Source organism: Varroa jacobsoni, unplaced genomic scaffold (assembly GCF_002532875.2).
Source record: "Varroa jacobsoni isolate VJ856 unplaced genomic scaffold, vjacob_1.0 scaffold_1237, whole genome shotgun sequence".
In the NCBI taxonomy this organism is placed as follows: domain Eukaryota; kingdom Metazoa; phylum Arthropoda; class Arachnida; order Mesostigmata; family Varroidae; genus Varroa; species Varroa jacobsoni.
Window position 1 is genome coordinate 276,517 of NW_019214139.1, and position 20,917 is coordinate 297,433.

The following is a 20,917-nucleotide window of genomic DNA, read 5'->3' on the forward strand; positions in this document are numbered from 1 at the left end:
ATACAATAAGAGAAACAAACGGGAGGTGCGAAGGCATTCAGTGGCGTTGAGTACCAATGCCACGCGGTGCCTATGGGGATTAGTCCTATGTCGGCCTGAAGATACTTAGAAGACAGCTCGGTCAACTGAATTTTTACGTCATTCATAGCTGAAATGTTCAAACCACATTCGTGGTCAACCCGAACACCCATATATGGAAATTCCGCCCGGCATCTTTGGGTGGGTCAGGTGGAAAGCCGATTCGACGCGGGTACACTAATGAAAGTACGATGAGTCTATAGCATTCGCCTCCTGTGAAACCTCCTTAATATGCTTGCGTTTGCCTAATGAGTTGATTTGTTGATGTGGGTGTTGACTACCGACCTGGGTTGCTTCGGGTCGCGACGCAGTGATGTTAACTTGGATAGTGGGGTCACCAAAAGGAGAGCCCTTACAGCAGCGGAGAAGATGCAACTTACCAAAAACGGCCTAACTCATTGCATTTGCTTTGGTTTCGCACACCTCTGCTAGTTCCTGCGCATGCACGATGGGTGTGGGGTGACACTAAATTGGCAAGTATTGCCTACAATGGCGTACCACACGCGCGTGGAGTGGTCCTGTATAAAAGAATTCAGTCCAATGGAAATGCCTACCATACAGCGTAATATCTAGCAAAAAAGACAATCAAAATAGCATCACCGTACAGTTTGTATGCAGGAGTGGCGGCGGTAGGGGCACTCAGAATACACTGCATGCAGAGTGCTTTCCATGCAGCAGAAGCAAAATGCTGTTGGCAGATGAACAAGCCGTTGTCCTTGAGTCGCCCGAAGGTCGCGCGCCGTATGCTTCATCTTACTATTCAGTAAACAGCGGAACATCCAAAGAGGAGAACGTTAAGCCGCAAAGGTGAAACATAACTTAGAGGAACAAATCGAGCCGACACGCAAACGCAGCTCGTTTTGTGTAAGGAGGCTGTCTGTCCATGCACTAACCATTCACTTCGCGTATATAACATACAAGTATGATGTGTTGTCGTCTACACTGAAATGTTGGATTGACGCGACGCATTACTCTTGTCGACTAGTAACTATCATTTAATAAGAACTCTTGCAGTCGACCTTGAAGAAGTCAGATGAAAAAAGCGCGACTGCACTCAATCGTGGCCTCTTTTGAATTCATTTAGACCATTTAGACAAGTTTTCATTGGTATCGACGAAAATTACCCCATGGTAAATGGTATCAGAATAAACATAGTCGATTGAAATGTCTGTAAAAGCGAAATCAATGAAGAAGAAGTTTTTGCCCGCTCAAGGATCTCATCGACACACGCGACAAGGCCATGGTTCAAAACCGAAAATTTCCAATTCCTACGACTATTATAGTGAATTATTGCACTGCCGCAATACTGCTTGGTAGTTTGTTTGGTTCGTGTTTCTATTGCCCATTGCATCGCCCGCCACTATGCTTCAAACGTTGCTAAAACAACTTATACGAGGTGGTCAACAAACCGACAACGCACTGATAACAGGCTTAAATGGTAGGCGCGTCAGCTGCTAATTTGGCTATTATTTACGACGACTACGCGCTCAGAGTTACGAGCGCCGATTGCAGTTTGTCTTTTTCCTTTAAGGTTCAGCCTAGTCAAGCCATTGAATGAATACTCGTATTCTGCGTGATGCTGCGTCATTCTGGTAATTGCCTTGAGGCCCATTGCAAACGTAGTTTACAACGAGAAATACTGAGCTAATGGCGTACCTGCAGTTGTAACTAGCTTAATAGATGGTGAAAAATGGAAGTAGGGAGTTAGCGACGTGAACAGTTTTTTTTTATTAACTAAAACATTATTTTGGATGCAGCAGGGTCTCAGATCTGCTTCTCTGACTGCTTCCGACCTCAATGTAGCGGTAACAGTCGCGGCAGGCCGAGTTAACGTTTCTTCTGATGATAACGTGGATGAGAAGCAACAGAGGGTCTCCCTAAGTTTTTCATGGTGATTAAAACACAGTCTTAGCCATATGCGGAGGGATAAAGCGTGCTGCTGGTGGTCGTCTTGAACGTGTCTATCAAAGCTAATTTAATCTACTGAGTTTTTTTCCCAAAATAAATGTCGGCAAAACGATAACACTGCTGAACAGTAGAGTGAATAACCAGCAACCACTGCGGGGTGATGAAGCCCCTAGACTAGTCCGAGAACTGTCTGAATCTTATTTCCTGTGTATGGTCCAGCCGCAAGCAGTGCTATCCGATAAGTATTCCGCAATCAGTGCAAAGCTATTTAAGAGGGGTATGATTAGATTTTGTTGTTTTTGCGTCCTTCATAAGTAGTTCTTTTTGTAGTTTTTTTGTAGAAAACTTGCTGAAGCGCCTTGTCGTATTTTACTTAGAGTGTAGATATGCCATTTTTGTTTAGACAATGCTGGTAAGTTATCGGGTAGACCTGCTCAGGTAACAATTGGTATAATATAAGTACAAAATGCTGCGATTTGATTTAAAAGTAATTTACGTAGTTCCTTGCAGTACTAAATGTTTCCTCCTTCTTTTTACTGCATTTGCGTTTCAGGTAACGGCACTATTGACTTTCCAGAGTTTCTCACGATGATGGCGCGTAAAATGAAGGACACCGACTCCGAGGAGGAGATCCGGGAAGCTTTTAGGGTTTTTGATAAAGACGGAAATGGGTAAGTTTTAATATCACCCTATGACACCTGAGTGTACAGCTCAACCGACCAAGCCATTCGCGGATAGCTCTCGATATGCTGCTCTAATAACCTTCCTATCGAGACCTCCTAGTCGTTGGCCCATCCCGGCTTGGGTGCTACCCTCCTCTATTTCTGTGCTTTGAAAAGAGCAGTATATGTGAGTGGGTGCACCGTTGTGAACTACGGGTTATGTCGAAAAGTCACTCAAATGCTGTGCAAAGCCTTACTTTGGTCTTGACTTGTGACTGTCAACTAAGGTCCCTGTAAATACCAGTTAAAGGCGCTCCAAAGTGCTTTCCGTTCCTTTTTCTTAAAAGAGAAGCAAAAGACAGCTTTTTGCTACTCGACTGCCACTACTTAAAGTGCGTCTTTAATACTAAACGTATACAGACATATGTGTGATCCAGGTGATGCTTCATACACTGAAAAGGATAAGTCGTGCTTAGAAAGAACATTTATTTTCGCTGCTAATATTACAAAAGTCACATTGATTTGTTGACCGGTAATACTAATTATCTAAAAGGCTATCTTATGCTCGACGCTTATTTTATGTGCATCCAGGCTTAAAATTTTTGACAAAATCTCAAAGATTCAAGATGGCTGACGATAGGCGAGAGTTCGCAATTTCTTTTCTCGGACATTTAATGGTTTATTTCACCCCATTAGCGTAAGGTGCATGTTTCAAGCTCAAATGCCGTCCATAAGCTGCTTCGATAACTTGTTGAACCCAGTAGAAGGCGAAGTCAATAGTAGATGTTGCAAATGTGTTCTTTTTGTCACCTGAAACATTCACCGTTGGGGCTCCGATTCGACATAAAGCTTTGTTCACCACACAACGAAATTGTAAAGGAATTAATTCGCCTTCCAAACTAACGGTAGGTGAAGTGAATGGAAAAAGAAAATTCGAAAGAAAAACATTATTACTGTTTGACTAACCAAGTGCAAGACACTTACATTGTAATCTCGTATCTGTTATTTCTGTTGCTATCCTTACATACTTCCATACTGCATAATATTTTTTTTATGTCATTCGGCCGTAATCCTGAAGTATCCTTACCCCCTAAAGGTGACCTTGCTCTTTTCGTCAAAGTTGAATAAGCCTTTGGCGACGATGCTACATCGATAGCAAGATGATTATATTGACATGTCAGTAGCGACTCTTTTCTGCTACCACCACTGTTATTTCTCGCACTGTTGCTATATTTATGCGATGATGACGACGCTTGGCTGTAGTCACTACAAAAGGCGTGTACCGGTCAGCCTTTCACGGGCTGGTGCGGTTTTTCCTGTATTTAGTTGACTGGTTAGTGGATAAGTGTAGCCCAGTGTAGCAGTTTTAACAGAGATAGTCCCGGTAAGTAGTGTCGCTTGTTGTATCATGAAAATAATTCGGCTGCATTGCATCACTGCGCGGTTCGTCACCTTCTACAGAGACATCAGCGGCTAATGGGCGGATCGTTGTTGTCTGCTACTAATATTACGTCGGCTGCTATAGCCACTATTTATGTGTGGCGATGTCCAGAGGACCGCTGCAAGGTGCATCCATTCTGCTAGTACTAGTAGTAGTGGGTCCGGCCGTGCTATAGTGCAATCGAGTCGGGGCTAGGTCATGATGATAAAAATAAAATGTGGACGAATGTGTTGTCGAAGCCGGCATAAGTTTTGCTGATTTCCTTAATAAACTAGAGGCTATACGGACCAAAACTCAATCGTGGCTGCAGCAATGATCGGCCTTGACCGTATCAAAGTGGTGCTGCGGCGATATTGATGTCGTTCGGCTGGCTTAAACACCTAACATCCGTTCGTGTCGTTGTTTCCATAACTAGTGCTGACGTAGCCAGCTTCGTTTAGACCCACATTTGTTCCTTGCTTTCTCACACACAGTGTGAAGTTATCGTTGGCGGTCCTTTGGCGTTTCTGGGCTAAAGGAGGAGTCACTGACTTTTAGTACGATGAGGGGTGGCTTAGCAGCGAGCACGTTGCCGTGTCAAGTGGTTGTTAAGCCAGCACACGACGCCCACATGATTCGAAGGCAGGGTAATTTAATACAATAATAATTGTAAAAATAACTGCACTTTAAAGGGCATGTGTGACCGCTGACACAATTGTCTTGGTGGAGAACTTGTTTTATTTCTCAGAACTGTATAATGTTGAACGCGGCGGTGGCAGCTGAGCAACGTTAAGGTATTCACGTAACTCTTATTTTGTTGTCGTGGGAGAGTCCCCTCTCACTGAGCTTCACTTATGAGTTGACTAATCGTCCAGACTGAAAGGGATGACCAGTATGCTTGAGTATACGTTGGCACATAACAAGCAGCTACGAATGAAGACAGAACAGAATCGACAGTGGAAACAAAAATAAATGGCTTCATTACAGCGCACCGCTAACTGGAGTCGTCGGATTTTTCAAGCGAACAAGAAGCGTTCCTCGTTCTTTTTGTACGATCCACTGTAGCATTAATGCGAAGTTGAAACCAGAGCCAAGTTTTGTGCCATGCGCTGGAGCAGAAATGCATTTTGCACCCTCGAGGGTGCGGCTCTTCTCCGTTGTTACAATTTAGGAGACCGATTTCGATTCTTAGCAATTTTTATTTTTTTCTTGCTTTCTTCTATATCGAGTTTACTTTCAACTCGTGTGGACAGGCGGTTACAGTCAGCTAGCTGCCCACGCGAATGCAGCGTTTTTAAGGTTTCATCGTTACTATTACCGTTCTAGGCAAAGTTAATAGACCCGGGTTTATGAGGGGCTGGCAGAAGCAGATGTACAGAAATGACAACAGACTTTTCGATAGTGGACGAAGCATTAGAGACAGCGAGGCTTATCAAATTTCCTTCCTATTTCTAAAGTAGTACGACATACAGCAGAAGCGTTAATACGGCGGTCGGGGCAGTGGTCACTTCTCTTTTTACTCTCACATCTGCTTCTAAGCTGAAATCCAAAGCACGCTACCGGCGAGCTGGTCAACAAAACTGGCTAAACGAAGTAAAACAAAAGGCCATACGGCTAGGGCGCATAGACCGCTTAAGTTGGGATCGATAGGACGGATTGCATGACTTAGACGCTATTAGGTAGATAGCGGCATTCATTGGATATAACGCTTTGCGTCGACTCAACGGATTCACGGTCGTTGTCATGATCCAAGAAGAAACCCAGATTCCGTTTAAATATCTAATATTACCGCATTTTCCTAAAATATTTTCCGGATATCGACATCGTACTATCTTTATATGTGGGTAGTCGGAAAAACTACCGTGTGTGAGTTTGCCTTGGTTTGTAATGCGACTTGGTTAGAGGAAGGTGGCAATTAAGTCCTATGGTGCGATGCTTCTCCTGCTTATTTTCTCGCTCACATATATATATATATATATATATATATCACTTTCTCTATCAAAGAGAGAGGAAAGGAAATCTAGTTATAACCATTCATATTTTAGAAGGTTGTGGCTGTGATGATAATGTCACTGATGACCTTCAACGTCATGATTGTGTTAATCAATCGTGGTAGCAGGCAACCCATTTTTTATAGTGCGAGACTCATTGTTCGTTGAAAAGAAAAGCAAGTTGTCTCTTTCTTTTCCAATGCTAGCACCGTTCTAGCTAGTAAACCCAGTTAGCAGCTGGACTTCATTCATCGGCTCGTCCTTTTGTTGTGGATCCACTGCGGTTGACTGTGAAGGCGTTGTTGTCATGCTACTATTCTGTCATTGACGTTGTGGCAACGCTAATCGTCGATATTATTCTCGACGCGGGATATGTTCTGTGGATTGGTGCTTGATTGCGTTGCTCAACCGTTCCCGCGGCGGTGGCTAATGTTGCTGCGGCTGTTGCCGTGAATCCACTGCTACTTTCGCGTTACTGCTATCGTCAAATGCAAATAAGATGATACATTTTAATGTCATAAATTACTATCATTGTTTAGAAGAGCATAAAGCTGGCCCTTATCGGTCCTGCTGCTAAGCCTGATAGTGTCGCTGTCATAGACACTGCTAGTTCTTCGTTACTATATCGTTGTCATCGTATCTTTCCAGTCCGACGAGTTGATATGGAGATTACCACCCATTGTTCATATGAGGCTTGTTGTTCATTTCTGGTTGCCTGTTTGGCGCGGAAGGCGCCTTTGCGACTGATAACGATCGATTTATATGAATTGAATAGCTGCGACCCTTAGGTCCTTAGCGGTGACGTCGAAATAGGTCGGCCGAGGCGGTGATAAAGGCGGCATCAGTTGCAGCGCGACCTTGCATATTTTGCAACAAATAGCGGCCTATGCAGAACTCAGGCCACTGCTTGCTCTCGCCGGCTCTTCAGCGTTGTAAACGTCGTATCGTCCTTATAGCAGCAGTAGTAGTAATATTCACTTATGAGCTACGGAAGTGTACTTAAAACAATGAATAGATGTTAAAAGCAAGTTGTTTGAGAACAGCTGGGTAGTAGCTAAGCCTCAAGCAAATAAAGATGACGCCAGGTTGTCCTGATACGTCTTGCCAACTTATATGGATGACGAAGAAAGGAGTATGAAGAGCCTGGAACGGGCCTGTTTACGTTGAAAGTACTGTTAAACGCATTAGCCTATATGCTATACGTATGTACGGTGGTATTAGCACATCCTGCATCATGTGTAGATTAGTATGTTTTCCTTACCGTGTGAAGGTCTAAGGAATAGCCGCGGAGATGTAGACTACAGGTTAGGTTAGTGTAGACGTCGAAGATGATCATTGGAGATGATTGCTATCGTAATTTCGTCTTTTTGTTCCGCCTCCAATTGCGGTGGTGGCTAGAGCTCGTATCAGAGGATCGCGTGCATCAGATCGGACAAAATAAAAGGGGATTTGTTGTTGTGTTGTGGATTATTGCTATAAATACCTAATACTATTATTATCCTGTGTATCAGTTGACGCAGAGGGGGCGGAAATGATTTATGGTATATTTCCATGAGTACGATTAGCGCAATAGATGGATGCACAGGTATAAATGCGTTTTCCTTGCTTAAAAAATCTTTGAAAAATACTACAGCGAAGCCATGGCTGATTGAAAGTATAACTGATCAATCTAAGGTATCGCGGAAAGTGATACGAGCCGGAAGGTACCGTGCTCGGTGGTCACGGACTGAAATTATTCTATTTTATATTTTTTAAAACAATTTGCAAAAAAGAATATTTTAGTAGTGCTTTAAATACAGAAGAACAATTTCTATGAAAATGTTTCGTCTTGTTGCAGATATATTCCGTTACGGGAAATCCACCATATTAGTACATTCAAGTGTAAATCTTGGAACTTTACTTATTTTGCTTTTATTTTGTGCGTAGTATTGGTCTATTTTTCAAGAAAATTTAAATAGTCCTATTACGCACGGGCAGCATTAGGACAAGGGCTGTTTCATATAGGCCGAGTATGGAGCTTAGCCCCGAATTGGACTTAGCTTCGCGGAGACCACTACTTGTTCATTTTTAATCTCCTCGTTAACGATCAGTCTGAACGAAGGCGACCCTATACGTAACATTATTATAGTTTCTAATTTTGATTTTGTCCTCTACGTATGTGTCTGGCCTACCTCTTGAAATTATTTCTATAACAGACATGTTCCATTATCACTACACTGACTGAATAAGAATTAGTGATACATACAATTATTAGCTGTACATGTAAAGTGCTACAGTTGTATTTGGCAAGGTTAAGAAATAGAAACGAGAAATCTCCAATTGGTGTTTTCCAGGATTTACGATTGAGGTGGGAACGACATAAGCTACACATATCGGCTGGCACTAACTGCGCCTATTTTGATCTGCAGTAATGCGTATTTGCACCAGCAGTCATGCTAGTAACACCAACTAATGTTAGTTGTCATTTTTGGGTTCTTTTTTTGTTTTCCAGTGATCTTTTGAACAACAATGTGACATTGTTTCAATAGCTTCTCATTTGCCACCGCATAGCTCGATCTGCCTCTAGGGCAGTCAAATACGATTGCTGCTGCTGTTGAGGCCTTATCAGTGCTGTGGCACCTATATCTTGAACGGAATTGGCGGCTTGTGTGTCTAAACTGCTCAGTTGTTATTTTGGCACGTTTATAGGCGTAACTCGTGTTATGACCCGGGCACTTTTTTTAGCTAACTTCCGTTATCAAATGCGTATGCAGTCAAACAACTCGTTGTTCTATGCCCATTCAACTACCGATAGTATGACCGCAAACATTTGGCAAACCGTTCTGAAGCGTTGAAGGACAAAAGAATAATGATGATGATAATGCGGTCTTAAATGCAGATACTACTAATTTGTAACTAGTAAGATTTTAACATTAGTATTTAGGCGCTACATATATTCTAAATAGGGTGAATCTCTTCGGTTAATGATTTGTGTACAATATAATTATTATTGAAAACTGTTTCCCGTCCGATTCTATTCCGGCCGATAAGGTGAGGTGATTGCCGTAATTGAACTCCGTAATGTAGGTGAAATCATAACCAAATATCTAGGAGGATATCATAACCAAATATCTAGGATAAATATTTAGGAGGGCGAAGGTTAAACAAATATTTTTTTCCGTTTGTGGACTGAGCAGGCATTCTCAGTGTTTGCTCCGATGAAAGCCACTGATACAAGCGTGATACTTCATATAAAAATTAAACATTTTCTATTATTCTGATCGAATGTCTCCTTTTACAATGGACCGGAGCATTTAAAATTTAGCTTTAATTTTTTAAATTAAACCTCCTACAATTATATTTACAATATGCGGACTTGGATTTCCTAACGATGAAAATACACTATAAAATCTTCTTTATTTCACATTTTATTTTGCGATTGCTTTAAGTAGATTCGACTCGAATGGAAGAGGGGACTGTATGCTTAGAACCGGCGTCATCGCTGGTGTTGATCAGACGCACCAAAAGAACGCTTACAAACTATATAAATTCATTAATTCAAACAAAGTAGCAAGGGAAGATTAGCATTAATAATGTTGTCATTAATCATTATTATTATTAAAAAAATCGTGGCGACTCCGCAATGGCGAGCTTCTTACGGATGTAACATTTTGTGCTTGTCCAATAAAGGGATGAGAAGATGTTTGTTTCGCTCACTGCTTTCATTCTTCCGGTTCGAGATCGATGTGACGATTCGCTTTCAGAATGAGATGCTAATCTATAGTTAAACGATAGAAACGATGTGATGAGTCAGATATAGTGCCTGTCGGCGTGAGTGATGTTGCCGGGAACACCAATCTGATCTATTGGCGTGATCTAATGGTGCGCAAGCGAATTTTCGACAGAAGATACAACGTCGCAGCCACCGTTGCAGGCGGGGTCCGTAAGAGAGTTATTGACACCGGTGGCTTTTGAAGGCCGAACGATGAGATTACTTAAGCAGTAGACGTAGGTAGAACCATCATTTGTTTATGATACTCGTACATGCAAGGGTACACGATTCGGTCACACAGAAAATGCATAGTCTACCTTCTCAATTAACCTAAAGACCAAGGAACTTGGAGCAGAGGACTTCAGGTTATAGGCGCGACAGGGACCGCCAAGGACCGACATAAAAACTGATCTGATTCGCCCAACGGTGAAGAACGGGTTGATCCACGAAATACGTATACAACCAGCAAATAATAGAAAAGTTGAAAGAGTGGCACTGGACATAGCCCGGTTTCAGTGTTGTCCCTACATCCAAAGACAAAGCCGATGTTGCGGTCGAAGATAGTAATAGAAGCCACATCTGAGCATTGATGTGGCCAGGCTATAGCTTGCCATAGTGCGCAAGTCTTCCGTCTGCCGAACATGCGCAGAATGCTTGTTTCACCCTTTTCGCCTCGGTTCCTTTTGACCGCAACTGATGAACTTCAATTTTCTATTAAAACTAATATTTTTACGCAATTTGGCTCTGAGTGCTGTTGAGATAAGGGGTGATGCGGTGGTCACGCCAGTTCAGTAACAAAATGTTCAGTTGAACATTGTAAAATAATATTTCTGTTATAATATGTCTGCTCGGTTCAGCTGCCGTTCCTGTAAGGGGCTTTGGCTTCAGGAGCTCCCGCTGTTCCCGACAATAATCTGGAGCTTAACGTATAGTTGCTGGAATAGTTGTTCGTACGGAGCCTTTTACCAAAAGTTCGTACGTTCCGCTTAATTTTAGAGTATTCTTACTATTAAGATTAACATCCTATGACGACAGTAACGGAAAATTGATGATCTGCTTGATGAAAGCAAGCTACAGCTCTGCCAGAGCTTTTAACTGTTTTTGGTTATCACTGCGAAAAACATTACTTTGCCAATGAATCGGGAAACGTCTTCTTTTCAGCTTTTACTATATATCGTCTTAATACGATTTTGTTTGTGTTAGCTATGCGCAGGCTTTAAAGGTGATTCCTCTTTTGGCAGTTTATTTCACATCTTTGTCCTAATCACTTACATAGGTAATAATTAATAAACCCTTTGGGTAATAATTAATAAACCCTTTGTGATATATGAACACCTATGCGTAATGGCTATATAATAATAACTTAGCCTGCTTTACTGTTATCATTAAGTTTTGGAAAAGAATTAAAGTCAAAAGGGCCACGCGATAAATAGGTACAGCACCAACTTGTTCATATAAGATTACGGGCTTTTTCGGGTACTTATTATTACAAATGCTCATACAAATGATGATTATTTGCAAATGTTTTTGTTTTTTAGCTTCATTTCGGCTGCAGAGCTGAGGCACGTAATGACCAACCTTGGCGAAAAGCTCACGGACGAGGAAGTGGACGAGATGATCCGCGAGGCGGATATCGACGGCGACGGACAGGTCAACTACGAGGGTACGTTAATAGCCCACCGGAATGTATTCGTACATGATAACCGAGTGATCGAGGCATCTACGGTCTTTCTCAAGTCCGTAGCATTTTACACTAATACCCAACTGTTATTGAATTCATGTTAGGCAACGTGTCCCATGTGTTGGTAAAGTACACCGTAAACGTTCTATTCTAGTTTTAAAAAGTACGAGGTAACGTGCCCGAACCGTCGTAGATCGAATTTCCCTAGTAATTATTGCCGGCGGATTCTCCGATCTGCTGACTCCATATTCCATATCTGAGACTCCGTATTCCAGAATGATTCGTGAGGCCATCAATCCGGCTTCATATTCTCGAAGTGATATTTATCCTCAAATATCTTTTAGTATTTAACTATTCAACTACGGTATGACTACGTGTTGTTGACTAGTTAGAGATTGACAGTCGGGCATTTGGTCGAGGGACCTCGACACTGAATTATATATAGTACCATTTAACTTTAATGCTCTCCGTCGAAGTACATCAATTCTACCGGATTGAATCAGCTTTACCAAAAACGTAATAAACCCGCAAGGGTCTAATAAGTTTCTAAATAGATCCGATCTATATCTAAGTAAGATCGTTGAGAATTTATGAAACGACGATGGCAAAAACTCTGCCTCTGCCCAACAGTAGTTTGAAACGCTTCTAGTCGAGGTCTTCTGCCTTTGGCAATTCACTTTAACACTTCCAGCAACCGATTGGCCACGAGGATGCTGATTGACGAGCAGCCTTTGTTTTGTCACAGTGCCTATTGTTACTACGCTTACTTTTGCCGTTGCCGCTGCAGCTGATGATGTTTAACTGTCGTTGCTGCTGGTGCTGCTGGTATTCAAGACACCGATGTTTCTGCTATTTCGATTGACGACCGTATTTTGGTGAAGGGTGGTAGGGCCTTCTATTTTTCTCGCCAGCTTTTCGACGAACTTTTGTTTCGTTGCAATGCAACGAAACAAAAGTTTGTTGGCGGGAGGGGCAAGTTTGGCTTTACACTACAGCAAAAGAGCTCTCTACGCTGCTACGTATGCCATATTACGCCACACATTTGTTAGATACCCGTTTGGTTGGACTATTCCATCTCCCGCATCTGGCCTATTCCTACGTCTTTGTAAAGAAAAATAGGTGACCAAATTGCTTGGCTTGTTCATAGCTTGTGATCGACGCGCGTTTGGTGAACGGGGACCTGCCACTTGCTGACTCCTGGATGTTGTTGTCTAGTGTCGTAATGGATCCATTGCCGCCACCGTCGTTACGTATTCTGTGGTCGTCGCCGTTTCTCCAGCAAATCGGCCATTCTTTTCCCTGGTTCGCTTGCCGATTGTGTCATCTATCACTAGTTGTTCACCTCAACGTCAGTATCACTGTACAAGTGGGAAAGAACAATAGATAACGCTTTCGTCCTAGTGAATGCGAAAACTGAGCAGCGATAGCGATTTCGGTTAGCACCGCATCAGTCGCTCCTAAACTACTCAGATTATACCACCGCAACGGACGCAGCTGCCGAACTTGCTTCACTAATGTACTTTACTGTAACCGATCAGTCTGGGCCTATTGGAAACTGTTACACCTACCGATGGGCTGGCGGGTCAACTCAATTCAGCACAGAGGCCGCTGTAACCTCCTAAAACACTCGCTCCTTGAAATAAGCCACCATCATGCGAGTAAATGCGCGTACAGGCTACATATGGTGTGCCCGGCTTCATCGCCATTTGACATTGAAACTGTAATACATGCCGCGAATCCGGTAACTCAATGGCACCGACGTACGAGGTCCCTGGCAAGAGACAGTTCGGAGCCAGGCAAACAGCCCTTCAGCGAGGTAGTGATTCTGCAAGTAGAAGACAAACCTCTTCAGTAGAAGTTAGAACTTACATACGCATGTGTGCTTGTGGGCTTGACGACGTCTGAAATGGATATCCTAGCCACTATCAGAATGCAGTTGTAAGCAAGGAGCGCTGGTCTTTCGCTTACTGCTACTATTGGCGAACAATCATCTATGGGAGACACATGTTGTGAGAAAGCTAGTGGTGGTACGTGACCCTTTTTACCCATAGCCAGCGTAAAATGTCGCGATACCGATTATAACAGGAGTCATTTACGGGATCATTAACAGGACCCAAAAGGAGTTTGAGGGATCCGAGGTGACCGAAGGCCTCCATCAGTACAGCGATCTCAGCAAAGGTTGCCGAGGCGAAGTTCAGCCTAAGTTAAAGGGAGGCGCCAACAGAGTGTGTTGTGGGCTGCGCTTCACGAGATTCTGGGTGGGATAGGTGGCACTTGGGTAAACACTGCTGTGTGCAATTATAAATGTGACAAATTACACTTGTGGCCGCAGTGGCCTTCCGGTTCACTATATACTGATACACCCTTGCCATACGCGGCAGAATCGAGACAAAATGGAGGGTCTGATGGGTCGACAAACCTTGAGCGAAAATACGGGCATGTAGAAAGCGTTTTGAAAAGACTTCGCATGAAGTACGCTGCAGAGACGGTAAAATTACAGGTATTTCTTAGTCACGTGCATGGGTGACAACCGGTTAATTATTTGAAATTCGTTTTTCCCCAAATCAGCTGGTCGATAAAGCCAGCACCCAGAGCCATACATGGAAACCCTCTCAAATCGATGCGATCCATGGTTTATCGACCAGTTAGTGGCTTGGATAGTACTACTGTGTTAAGAGGATCCACAATAAATATTCTAACCTTTGCGTTCATAGGCGTACGAAATAATATTTATGCATACAAACATGATCGCTTTTAGCATACAAACGTTACTGTACTAATGATTAGTATGTATTACTTTATTATTATTATTAAGTATTATGTATTAATTAGAATTCGACTACGAGCAAGTAGCGTAATTACCTCGTTCATTCACTGTAGAACAGCCATAATTGATCATAATAGTAAACACTATTTAATTCAGCTTACTAGGAAAAACTATTGTTACTCCTGTTATCTTGTGTCCCCTTCAGACTAACGTGGTATTCCTCTATTTTTTTTATCATCAACATTTACAGAGTTCGTCACGATGATGACATCAAAATGAAGGGCTCACTATTGCGCGGGAAAAGCAGCCCAACAAAGAAACCTAGAGTGCGAAAGCGAGAACGTTAAACACGATGATATGCTAATGATAATACATACGACTAGAGGACAGAAAGACAGACAGACAGACTGAGCAGACGAACGGGCAAGTTGAAGAAAAGCCGAGTTGAACTGGCTAACCGTTGGGTACTCATTCATATTCGATAGTTACAGACAACAACATGAAAAACGACAGCAACAATCCGCAACAAACACACGGAGATTGCACACAATGAGGGTAAACTGAACATGGTGCAGCGGAAGTTGGATGGCAGCGGTACACAGTGCTGCTACTGCTGCTGCTGCAAATGCTAACACTCAATAATGATAATAATAATTATAATTATAGAAATATGATTATGTTGTCCAAAAGAGAAACAAACAACACAAACAAAGCTATTAAAAATCTGAATAAAAGCTAAGAAGAAATCAAGTAGCAGTCGACATGGGGAGTGGCAAACGATAAGAGTCCACAGAAAACTGAAGCGGCCAGAAGAAAACACGAGGCAAAAGGCAATGTATTCATTAAGACGAGGGGCAAGCGGAAGGAGAAGAGGTGGCAACAAGAAAATGAAGTGAACTGAAACAGGAGAATTCAGACAGATAGAAAGTGCGCAAGTAAACGGGATAGTGACGAGCAAAAGGTATCAAGGTGATGAAGATGACGAATGTCGGCTGTTGAAGATGGTAAAATGAAATGGAAGCTACATCCTCGCCCAGAAACACAAACAATACTAATGTCAAACGGTGTCAACTCTATCTAGTTTAACAAACAAGTCATCATTTTTCATCAATCCAAATTTAACACAGATGCTTCACATACACTTACACACACATACACAGGTGCACGCGCATACATACACAGAAAACAGTAACAATGGCAACGATAACAGCAAAAACAATCAAAACAGACTATTACCACAGAGATATGATTGCGATAATGCTACTGATATGACCCCCAGGAAAAGAGGGCAAGGCGGAAAAGAAATTCGAAAAAACGAATGCAAAAAATACGAGGGGAAGCGGATACAAATCACAAAAAATGATGATCGTTGACTGAAGCAAAAAAACAAAGCAGGACATTGCAAGGGTTGGTCAGCTGGTGTATAATCGACGGAATAGATTATTTAAAATTGAAGACGTCGTTTATTGTGATTAAATAATTTACGTCTTATTTGTCGCCTTTACTACAACAACAACAAAACGGGCTGGAGAGTGGCTCGCTCCAGAAGCGGAATCGCAAAAACAGCAAACTAACAACAACAACAACAAACACCAACGAAGTTGGGAAAAATCCGTCTCGTATAAATCATCCATTAATATTTACTATAACCATCGTAGGAGTCAATTATGATTGTTATTATAGCTGATTTAATGAATAGCGAAAAAGCAACGGAAGAAGCAGTAAAAGGAGGCAAGTGAGCACCAAAGTCACGAGGGTGAAGAGGAGTTGACATACGGAAAGAAAAAAGCGGACGATTAGAGGATGTAGGTTCCGATTATGATAAGGTGATGCTAATTAATCATATTATCACTACAGTACATTGTCATAATTATGAACAAGAGACCAAATTTTTCTCAAAATGATGATTGCAATAACAATTATAATATGATAGTAATAATAATTATGACGCCAATGTCATCAAAACAACAGCAAGAGGTAAAACCCCTATACAATAGCAATGCTGAAATGGCAAATGACGAAAACCAAAAACCCCATAGTGATAATGATAAAATAAATCCTTGTTGTTGCCTGTAACAGCGATAATCCAACATCTGTCACATTTTTTTTTTGTAAGTTAGGAGAAAAATGATGAAAATTGCAGTCGGCTGAAAATTGTTGTTGCGCGTACGTGGACGGGCGCAGTACGATCATGTGTGCTCGCGATGATTCGTCGTTAACGAAAAAAGTTCATATAGGAAAGTAAACACAAAACGCTGAATCATACTTTCAACACAAATAAACAAAACCACTAAACGATACAATTCCGCGAAGAAGATATCTCGACATTTGTTAGATAAATAATCGATGATAGATAGGCAAAAAACCGACAAGGAGATGGAAATCAATGGCCATCTTCTTTTCATTCCACTTGAAGCCGGCCAATTTTCGGCCTACAGCTCTTCTTGCAAAATAGTGCAACAATATGGAACTCATCGTGAAACATGGATTTCCCGTTTCATACTATACTAGTACTACGACAGCATAGCGTTTACGAATGACAACAATGTTGGTAAATATTGTAGTATGAGAAAAACAGGTGTCGTGTAGTTAAGCGATTGTGATTAATAACAGTGGTTGAATATGACGAAAAAGCAAACAGAAACCGAAGTCAGGAAGAGTAATCAATGTCGCCCCCATTGCGTATGCGTGCGAGCAATTTATACATTATTATTATAATTCTGACAATGACAGCGTCGTTACACCGAGTCTAATCATTCCATCCCATTTGGCTTTACTACTATCGTATCATGACTGTTATTATTGTTATTATTATTACAGTTTCGATATGCGGTTACCGCGTGTTATTATACATGCTACATACTATAAACATACAACAATGACAAAATATATTTGAATATTTGAAATAAATGAAATCTCTCTGTCACTGTGCACAGTCAAGTCACTCTCTACTGCCTGATTCTGACTCAATTAGCCTAATCTATGTTTTGTTCTCCTGCGTGCCTGTCCCCGTAATGAGTTGGACGTCTGATGCCTGAATGGCCGTATAATTGTTGATTGGTCTTCAGGGTTCGTTCCTTCTCTAAGCGGGGTCTCCTTGCGCAATACCACCCGATTACAAACAGAAATAAAGAACAATGAAGAAATAAAGATGAACGAAATGGAAAGATGAACTACTACTACTACTACAGTACCAACTCTAATAATAATAATACTATAACATGTCGATACCGGCAACACGCATGAACAGACATCAACCTGCAGCAGCAACAATGACAACAGCAACGTCTGCTGAATGAGCAGCAGCAACAGCAACAGCTTAAAAAGATGGCGCGCAACGTCGTAGTTGAAATCAAAGCAGACGAAAAAACAAAACAGACTTGAGCGCGGATGATGGTGGTGATGATGATCATCGTCATAATACAATGCTTTCTTGCCAAGTAGTCAATACCATACCGCTACTACTAGGAGAAGTACTGCACCGCTACAACCTTTATTATGAGTACATCTCTAATGGAACTTCTTCTTTTTGTATGACTATGGCTAGCGTCATTTAGAAGATAAGTACGAGAGTGCTGATGATAGGAGAAATGATGTTAGGAATAACTGTCAAGACCGATTAATGCAAAACTCGCCAGTGTTCTGCGACGACGACGTGTCGAAGAGGAAGGCAACATCATCTGGCAGGGGAACCCTAGGCAGCCGACAACAAATACGAAGAACTCAACCTGTATACGAGCAAAATTCCAGTGTCACCCGTGATATACGTGATTACGCTAGCTCAAATTGGCTATGTCAGTTGTCACAACATTAATAGCCAGTAGGAGTGATATGACAAAAACAACAAGAACTGCATGAACGAAACGTGTAAATTGCCAGCTCACTCTATTCTGTTCATTTACTTATATGTATATGTTTATCGTTGTTTAATAGATAGGTATATAAACATTTATTAATACATAATATATACGCAGTAACGTTTTCGGACCTCTTTAGGTGATTCTGCTTCTAGCTGGATAAACAATACAGAGCAATCTAGGGAAGATGGCGTTGCGGCGCGAAGGAAGTGGGTAAGGGTGACGAAAAATAGGGATTTAATATAAGTTTAAAGTTTATTTTCGGATTTTTGTTTTGGAGCTGTGAACAAATGGCCCTTTACGGTGCGTCGTTATTTTCATTTAATTTTTTCAGCCGAGGGAAGATCATTTTAACAGAACTATTGATGCTTCAATATTTAACGGAAGAATGACTGCTGAAAATATAATTCTATACGTATACGCGACCTAGAAGACACCTGTGCTCCGGAAGCTCTTCAGAAATAACTTAATACCAACCCGTTAGTGCTTGATTCACATCGATGGGCGACTGTTAAGCCAAATCTCTCTCCTTTGCAATTATTTATGAATGAACAGTAACATAAAAATTGTCTGTGGATTTATGTTCAAGTAAATCTTGTACAGTGCTAATAAAGAAACGGTAACGATTACCTAAGCAAGCCACACAGTGAACACTAATAAGCGTAACAGTGGGCTTAATTTAGAAAATGCTAGATAGATGACTAGCTGACAAAGTATTACCTAGCATAATGAATACTCTAATGATAAAGGATTCGGCCAAAAAACGTAAAAGCGAGGCAATGTTAAAAATCAAAATAGCACTTCTATTTGGACACGGTAGAGCAGCTTTGCCAAAGACATCAAAAACTGGTGATAAAGGGATATGGAAACTGAATAGGGTCGCCTAAGAGGGACCCCTGCCTCTGGGCCACCGTCGTAAGTCATTCTAGATAAAGAAAGAAAAGACACCATACAGCAAAAAAATACAAGAAAAACTAAAAAATGATAGACGATGAAGAATCAAAAGTCAGCAAAAGAAGACAAAAATTGTTCACAATAACAACAATAGCAACACCAACAACAACGACAACAACGACAGCGACAAACTGTAATGTATAAACATGATCGATCATTCCTTACAAACAGCTTATGAACAGTAAACAACTTGAAAAAACACAAAAGCATCATTACAAAAACGAACAACAACCTTACTATGAAACAACAACGCTTACTACCAATAAATTGTCCATCATTCTAATCGGCAAAAAACTGCAGTGTATTTTCTTATTCTATAGATAACTAGCATTAAGGATATACAATTATCCAAAAAAAACTCTTATTCTAAGGTAAACTGCCAGAACAGAGCGAGCGACAAGTGTATGTTGAAGCACACTCATTACGTCTCACATCTGTGAGGAAAGACAGCACAATTAACTGGTGCGACTATTGTCTTCGTACGATCGAGCGCTTGACCGATCTTAACCATCGTATGACGGCAGCAGCGCCATGTCTCTTGCAAACCGTGCGTCAGATATTTAAAAGGACGAGTTTCTAGTGATTTTTACCCTCTACATATGTTACCTAACACATTAGCTGAACTTATGTGCACTTATATTATTCACTTATCTTATTATTATGCTACAAGGGGATCTAGTATAACTTGGATGGACAAGGTTAATCTGATATGGTACCCATTAGCCTTACTACTATTAAGATGTACATTTTTGTTCCTTGAGTGTTGCGTTTGAGGATTACTTTTAATTTTCTACGGGCACAGTTGGACCGTATTTATGACAAACACGTTACATGAAGGAAACAAACAGTCGAACTACAAAGCCGCAGGCTCCTAGTGTGATCCAATTTCGCTACCATGTTATATAACGATGAGTGTTTTTTTTCTAACTTATTGTGCGACAGGCAGAAGACCTAAACACTTCTTTGAGTCGGCGCATGATGTGAAAAACGTCATATATATATAAGGTGCGACATCCTAATTTGGACTACTTTCGGCTAGTTCTTTGCCGTAGCGGGCATGCGTCCATCTGTTGTTCTTGATGCCAGAGGAAAGCAATGCGCTACTTTTAAAATTTGAGCGAAGATTATGTATTATTTAATCCTCTCGCACTAGATGAACATCACTTCGATAGTAAACGTCACAATAAGACGGACTCGAGAATTGATCAATCTAAAGGTGTATTTTTGGCAATGTTTTTGTAAGGAAGTTAACGAAGAAATTTGGTATGAATAGAACTATCATGTCGCTGATTGTTCGCGAAGAACATCAGATAGATGCTCTTTGATATTTTCAAACGGTTTTTGCCCTATGAAAACATCATTGATGTACTATAAAGACATCGGCAAACATTTTCAATCTGCTGACAAATGATGTGATATGCAAAAGTGGCATATCGTCATTTAGCGATGGCAGACGTGATAGCTTGTTGTAATTGGATTTCAGCGTGTTTACTATTTACATTTCGTACTAATATCTCATACTGTATGCAGTCGGCAGCTTCTGTCTCACCATTTAACACGACTGTCGCCGATGCTGAACAGCTAAGCGGTGGTGTTCCAAGTATTTTCTTCAAAAAATGCGCCAAAAAAAATGAAACCAAAAGAACCTCTTTGCTGTTGTTCTTTTCACTGGTAACCCAAATGTGTCGATAGAGAAATCGGCAATCGTCTTCAAACCGCTGACAATGTGACACAGTTCCGAATATCAGTACTTCATAGTACCCCCGCTGGCAGCGATAACTGCCACCGCCACTCCTTGGGGCATGATTCCGTCGGAGTTTTTCGCTGCTTCAGCTATGGATGGATCCT

At 41.4% G+C, this 20,917-nt stretch overlaps 1 protein-coding gene and 1 long non-coding RNA gene across 8 annotated transcripts in view; one reads left to right on the forward strand and one right to left on the reverse strand.

Moving 5' to 3' along the window:
• The window catches only part of LOC111267897 (calmodulin), a 42,676-nt gene extending 23,313 nt beyond the window's left edge, over window positions 1–19,363 (forward strand). For 5 of the 7 annotated variants that reach the window (XM_022846468.2, XM_086971492.1, XM_086971493.1 and 2 more), the window contains 3 exons: window positions 2,540–2,657; window positions 11,349–11,473; window positions 14,509–19,363. In XM_022846468.2, coding sequence (XP_022702203.1) covers window positions 2,540–2,657; window positions 11,349–11,473; window positions 14,509–14,537 — 272 coding nt within the window. In that variant the 3' untranslated portion in view covers window positions 14,538–19,363. Of the gene's footprint in view, window positions 1–1,605; window positions 1,671–2,060; window positions 2,264–2,539; window positions 2,658–11,348; window positions 11,474–14,508 lie in introns of those variants that run through there. The other 2 variants (XM_022846472.2, XM_022846471.2) reach the window with 2 other exon arrangements.
• LOC147752473 (uncharacterized) lies at window positions 3,287–4,456 on the reverse strand. The gene is made up of 2 exons (XR_015313994.1): window positions 3,736–4,456; window positions 3,287–3,497 (listed from the first exon to the last, which is right to left on the reverse strand). It is a non-coding gene; the product is annotated as an uncharacterized LOC147752473 (long non-coding RNA).
• Window positions 19,364–20,917: the final 1,554 nt, after the last annotated feature.